We start from the raw sequence: 6,670 nt of genomic DNA on the forward strand, positions 1-6,670 counted from the left end.
GTCAACGAAAAAATAATTTGCCAATTTTAAATAATTGTTAGTAAGTGGAAGAATGGTGTCATTCGTATAGAATTTACTGGAATTTTCTCACAAAAATAAAGAAACCACTGTAAATAATATACAACGTTCTCAACTTATATATCATTTTCTGTAAAATCCATAACAAAATGTTATAAAATAAAGAAAATTAAAAAAAAGAGCTTATCACATACCACTGCTTTGTTATAAAATAAGTCAGGATTACTCTTCGCGACGACGTCCTTCTCCTAAAGTGGAAAAGAACATTTGTATAAATAAAAAATCCGAAAATGCTTTTTTTTATATTAAAAAAAGAAAAAGAAACCCTTACAGCTTGTGCATAAGCAGACATACAAAGACGCAGTGTGGCAGGATTCTGTTGAATTGTAAAAAAGGAAGATAGGTGGGCATTTCCTAAAATGGCCCAGGAAGTTCCATCAGAAGTGTCGAGACTCACAGCCTCTTTCGCATGTTCCACTCCTTGTTGGACGTTTTGTATCCTTTGCTCTTGTGTTGCCGACGGTTCTTGTCTAAGGACCATCGACAAATTCCGCAGAGATACTTTGTTTCGACCCTAAAATTATTAAATCTACCTTTATCATTTCGATACACATGACACTTTTAAGTCAAATAGAGAAAACAAACTTGTGGTATCATTCAATTTTTTGCATTGATAACAAGTGAAAGGTTTCGAAAAATACCATGGGATTTAAAAAATATTTCAAAGAATATAAAGATAGAAAAATTCAAAAATGTTTCAAGAGATTTTAAAACATTTCGCAGAAATTCACGTAGTTTGAAATTATTTAAAACGATTTCGAAAGATTTCAAATTATTTGCAGTGATTTCCTAGGATTTCAAAACATTTCGTGGCATTTTGCGTGATTTTAAAGGATTAGAAACAATTAAAAAAATTTTTCAGGATTTTAAAATTATTTGAAATTACTGATTTCACGGAATTTCAAAATATTCAAAGGGATTTCATAGAATTTCGAAGGATTTCTCATGATTTCAAAACAATTTTAAACATTTCATAGCAATTTGCACGATTTTAAAGAACACCTTAAACAATTTAAAACTACATAATTCCAGGATTTTAAATCATTTTCACAGATTACAAAGAGCTAAAAATAATTCAGAAGGATGTTCAGAAATAGTAAGAATATTTCAGAGATTTCAAAATATTTCGCGGTATTATTTTTGATGATTTTATCATTATTTCAAATTAGAGATTTCACGTAATATCGAAAGATGTTTAGGGATTTCATGGAATTTCGCAACATTTCAAAGGGTTTTATAACATTTCGCAACAATTCGAATGCTTTTAAAGGATTTTAAACAATTCTAAATGATTTCTAGGATATTTAAATGATTTAAAGATATTGCAAGAAATTTCAAACGATTTTAAGGGATATTGTGTGATTTTAAATGATTTTCAAGGAATCTTAATGTCTCTAAAAGATTTAAAGAGATTTAAAAATATTTCGCGTTATTGTAAAGAATTCTAAAGTGTTTTACACAATTTTGAAGATTTCAAAATTATTTCAAGTTAGACAAGTCACAAAATTTGGAAAGATTTTACGGGATTTCAAAATATATTTCAAAGGATTTCAAGAGATATCAAGAGATTTATTGCAATTTTTTGAAGGATTTTAAAAAGGTTCAAAAATTTTTAAGGAACTTTAAGAGATTCCAAGGGAATTTAGATGATATTGAGTGATTTCCAATAATTACAAGAAATATTTAAATCTCTAAAATATTTCAAGAGATTTCAAATAATTTTTAGGAATTTAAAATTATTTTAAGTTTAAGATGTCACAAAATTTCAAACGATTTCAGGGGATTTTTTAGGATTTTGAAAGATTTCAAAGAATTCCATACGATTGCAAGAAATATCAAGAGTATTAATAGAGTTTTTAAGGATTTTTGGAAAATTCAAAAAGTTTTAAAGAGTTATAAATGATTTTAAGTCGCTTCAAAAATTAAAAAATAATTCAAACAGTTTGAAGGGCTTTTAATACATTCCAGTGGGATTCAGGTAATTTTGAATGATTTCGAAGGATTTCGAGGAATCCTTCAGTCTCTCAAATATTTAAAGAGATTTCAGAACATCTCTCGGATTTTAAAGAATTCAAACAATAAGAACTTCTCATAATTTCAAAATTCATAATTGATAAATAATTAAATAAATAATTCATAATTTATAACAATCCATTTTAGAACGTTTTTACCTAATGTTGTAAAATCTTTATTTATCATATTCAAATAAAATAAAAGTATAATGCGAAAAAACGTACATGAGGCAAGGCTCCTGTAAAACAGTTTTTGGCCTGCTGGATATCGTCATTTTTCCAGTAACACTCTCCAAGCTCATTCCAAGCTTCAATCAATTTGGGCTCAAGTTTGACTGCCTTGCTCAAAAGTTCTTCTGCTTGAGGTACGTGTCTATCAACCACATTTAGAGCTTTTCCTTTCAAGAAGTAATACTTGGCTCGAGCACCATCGATTTCATATCCTTTACATTCATCAAAGCTCGCTAAAGTTTCCTTCATTTCTTTCTCCAAGTCTTTATTTTTGTTTATGGCATCTTCGATTGCGTGATTTTCGAAATAGTGATCTCGAAACAGGTAGAGCGACTTAACCTTTTCCTGAAGTAGGAAAAGATATTTTATAATTGGAAAGTATCATTTCTAAAACCTTATGTAAACCATTAGCCATTGAGGGTTTTTAGAAATCGTTTGAGGCCTCTACCAATGCAAAAAAATGTGGTTAAATTATTATTAGTTAGTTAAATTTTATATTAGAAGCAACGCAGTTGTTTTCGAAGCACCGGTAACTTAATATAGCTTAATATTATACGTGATGTATTAGATTAAAAAAAAAAGTTTTCCATTTATTTATGTCAATATATGTGCAGATAAAGTTTAGCTACATTAATTTGATACATTATTGCTAATAAGTCGCATCTAAAACATTCTTAATATTTTAATTAGGGCCAAAAGAACACTCGACTTTTCGCGAAAGGATCCCGGAGACACTTTCACATAGGTTCAAATTTTTTTATATTAAATTTCAAACATGAATTTACTTTTACAATATTTCAAAAAGGAGGAAAATAATTATTTTACGAACTTTATCATAGAGCTGTACTTTATAATTAAAATTGAATTGCTCGCGAAAACATCTCAGTATTAGTGGATTTCACTAATACTGAGATGTTTTCGCGAGCAATTCAATTTGTATGATGTATAAACAACATTTTAGTAAGTTTTTTACCCAACAATGTTTAATACATTTTCTAGATACTAAAAAAATCCACAGAAATAATGCTTAATGTAGATTCTACTCATAAATAATTTGATTAAAATTTGATTTGTAATATATTTCAAAATTTCCATAGAGCTAATTAGCCCATAATATAAAGGTTGAATAGAAAAATTGACTTCTATAGGACTTTTTTACAGAATTTCAAAACTTAGAATTAATTATTTATGAGTTGAAAAACATTTCATTTTTGTTTCATAAAATTACAGAATTCCTGTCGAAATTTCAGGTCAGAATGTCGAAGCGCATTCAGTTATTTACAAGCTTTTACTAAAATATTTCTTATCTAGAAAATTGAAAAGATTCCAGAGATTTGGATCTCTTTTAGCCTTTTAGAGTCGTTTATGACTTTTTGGACGTTTAACTTTAAACTTAAGTGCTATCAGCATATCTGGAGACAGAAATGACTCAACAATAATTGGCTATGAGATTTCTAACAAGGAAGGTACAGAAAAAATAGTAAATACGTCTTTTTTATTACGTGATAAATTCTTCGATTTAAGGGGTGAAAACCATCCTTAAATTTTACCCGCAAAACAAAAAAAATCTTTAATGTATCAAAAACGAATCGGAATTCTTAATCAAACAAACGTCAGATTATTTCTTATAATAAGACGCTTATTGGGAAATATTTTTATACCGAGGGATTGTGACCCTTATTTTTGGCAAGGGAGAATGTGATTTTATTGACATTCTCTTTTATACGGAAATTTCCAAATCACCTGCATTTCACTGTATATTGTACTGTTATTAAGAAAATTAAAAAATAAATTTGACATGTTTCGGGGTTTTAAAAAAAATTCCTTGCAAGGGATAAGTTACCCCTACATTAAATGTAATGAACTGTTGTGATATGGAAATGTCAATTTCAACTTTAATTTTCTTAACAGCACAATGTACAGTGAAATTCAGCTTATTAGAAAGTTTCTGTATTAAAAAATGTTAGGAAATCACATACACCCTTGTAAAGGGTAATAGTTGCAACCCCTGAGTATAAAAATATGTCTCAATGCGCGTCTTTTTCTAAAAAATAATTTGACGTTTGGTTAAAAAATTTCAATTCGTTTTTGATATATTAAAGAAACCTGTTTTTGGGGACAATCTTCAAGAGTGGTGTTTACCCCTGAAATCGAGCAATGAGCAGGTAACAAAAAATACATGTCTACTATTTTTTATGTACTACAACATATTACAGAGTGAAGAAAATTGGTGAGGTACGTCCGTCACTTTCCTTGTTAGATATTATCCAGTTAATTTGTTTCGTCATAGTTCAATTGGGCATTTTTTCAAACTTGTAACATTCATTGTTCAATCAATTTTACTTTTTTTTTAGTATTCATCATTTTAGCAAGATTTTAGATACAATAAACACATTTGCGTAGCAAGAAATAATTTTTTTTATAAAAAACGAGAAGCAAGTTACAGTTTTGTAATTAACTGTTCCAATAGGTGCTAAGATATTTATCTGAAATATGCCAATTTTAGTGCATATTTAATTGTTTATAACGCTCCGACTGGAAAGCGATTAATTGTACAAAAAGTGTGTAAAAAACAAAGTCTCGTCTTTGATCAAGCTTTCAGAAAAAAACATTTTTTATTTCATAATCTTAAGAATAAATGAATATCATTTTTCTACAGTCGAATTGGCTGTTTTAATCCAGAAAAAATTCCCGGTTCACAACAAATTTCCACGGTTACCGAAATTCAAAACTTCAAACTCTTAAAATTGAATTTTTTTATTTTAATATGTAATGAAAACTGAAATGCAAATTAAAGCATTCGAAGTGGAATTCTATTGAATTTTAAACGTTTTAAATTGATCTAAATTGAAGAACGAATCAATAATTTGTAAACGTTAAAAATTATATCACTTTAAGCAATTATATTTTAGAAATATAATTAAAAATTAAACAGTTCTGAAATAAAACAATACAGTTTTAATTTTTTAGTTTTGATCACGTAATTTATACTTGCTTATTTGAAATGATTTGTCGAATATTGCTAAATATTAAAACCATTTCTCTTATTTAGTTAACAAATTTCAAATTTAATTGTTTAAACATAAAATATTTTGACTGGAATAATATTTAAATAGGATTCGAAATTGAAAAGAAGCATCTTGTAAAATCAATTATGCGTTAATTTTTAATACTCGAAATACAGATCAATTTAAAAAATCATTGGTTAATTTATATTCACAGTTGATCAAGTTAAAACGTTTTTATTAAAAAATCTTCAGTTTCAAACGCTTTTAATTTTGAATCGTTCTTCAAAACTCCATTTTGAAATTCTTTAAATTGAACATTTACGCTTAAAACGAAGTTCTAAAATTGAAAATTTGTTAAGTAAAAGATTTTCCAATTCCACATTGTAAACTCAATAATTTCAGAATCGAAAAATTTAACAACTTAACTTAAAATTAAAACAAAAGGTGGAAGTCGAACTTATTTGATATTGAATTTTATCATGTGATATACAAATTTCTGATGTGTTAAGTAATTTGACAGATTCTTCTTCTAAGCATTTATTTTATAGTATATAATATTAATTTATTGTACATTAGGTACTTTTTATTAACCAATCTACTATACTATGAACTCCATTATTTAGATTATTAATAATATTTAAACTCATATTGTTTAATTCAGAAGATAAAATAGGCTACGAACAAAAACGACAATTTAATCGATTTTTACAAATACATACATATTTTATCTTAAAAGTTGTAAATATAGACCATTTTTTAAAACTATTTTGCTTAACGCAAAAATCGTTTTTTGTTGAAAATGCTATTTTTTTAATATACGTTTTGGAAAAATGATCTTCAATTTATTTATGTAGAATTAATACCGACGGAAAAAATTATAATCAACTTTCACTACTAAAAATCTGAATGAACTTCAATACAATTCTTTATAAAAAAAAACTTCGAACACAGAAGAACAATACTTTTCTATTTTTAAACTGATACTGATTAACAAATCTAACCTCAAAATTTGTTGTTAAATTTGTATATACTGAAGACAATATATTTATGAATTTTTCAGAATATTACTTGCCGTAAGAAGGAGAATAGGATCTTCTTTTACAACATTTGGATCTTTTGCTCCTGCGACCACTTTATCGTCTATAATTGCAGACATCCTTTCCCAGGATAGGTTTTCTTCTTATCAATTTTTCTTATTCATATTTAATCTTCCTTCATATACTTTGCATCACTTACAATTTCCACAATTATTTTTAACTGAACTTATTGACATTTACAATCTTTTTGTTTGACAACAGCGTGCAATTGTAGAGGTTAGGAAATTCTGTCAAAAAATGCGAC

At 27.2% G+C, this 6,670-nt stretch overlaps 1 protein-coding gene across 1 annotated transcript in view; it reads right to left on the reverse strand.

Moving 5' to 3' along the window:
* Positions 1 to 6,670, reverse strand: part of LOC117173157 (tetratricopeptide repeat protein 5-like) — a 14,268-nt gene extending 7,598 nt beyond the window's left edge. Inside the window, exons 1-4 of the mRNA XM_033361568.1 lie at positions 6,402 to 6,670; positions 2,316 to 2,666; positions 350 to 592; positions 213 to 266 (exon numbers count right to left, since the gene is read on the reverse strand). Of these exons, the coding sequence (XP_033217459.1) occupies positions 213 to 266; positions 350 to 592; positions 2,316 to 2,666; positions 6,402 to 6,485 (732 nt within the window). The 5' untranslated portion in view covers positions 6,486 to 6,670. The remainder of the gene's footprint in view (positions 1 to 212; positions 267 to 349; positions 593 to 2,315; positions 2,667 to 6,401) is intronic.

The sequence above is a fragment of the Belonocnema kinseyi genome, chromosome 5 (assembly GCF_010883055.1).
Source record: "Belonocnema kinseyi isolate 2016_QV_RU_SX_M_011 chromosome 5, B_treatae_v1, whole genome shotgun sequence".
NCBI classification, from domain to species: domain Eukaryota; kingdom Metazoa; phylum Arthropoda; class Insecta; order Hymenoptera; family Cynipidae; genus Belonocnema; species Belonocnema kinseyi.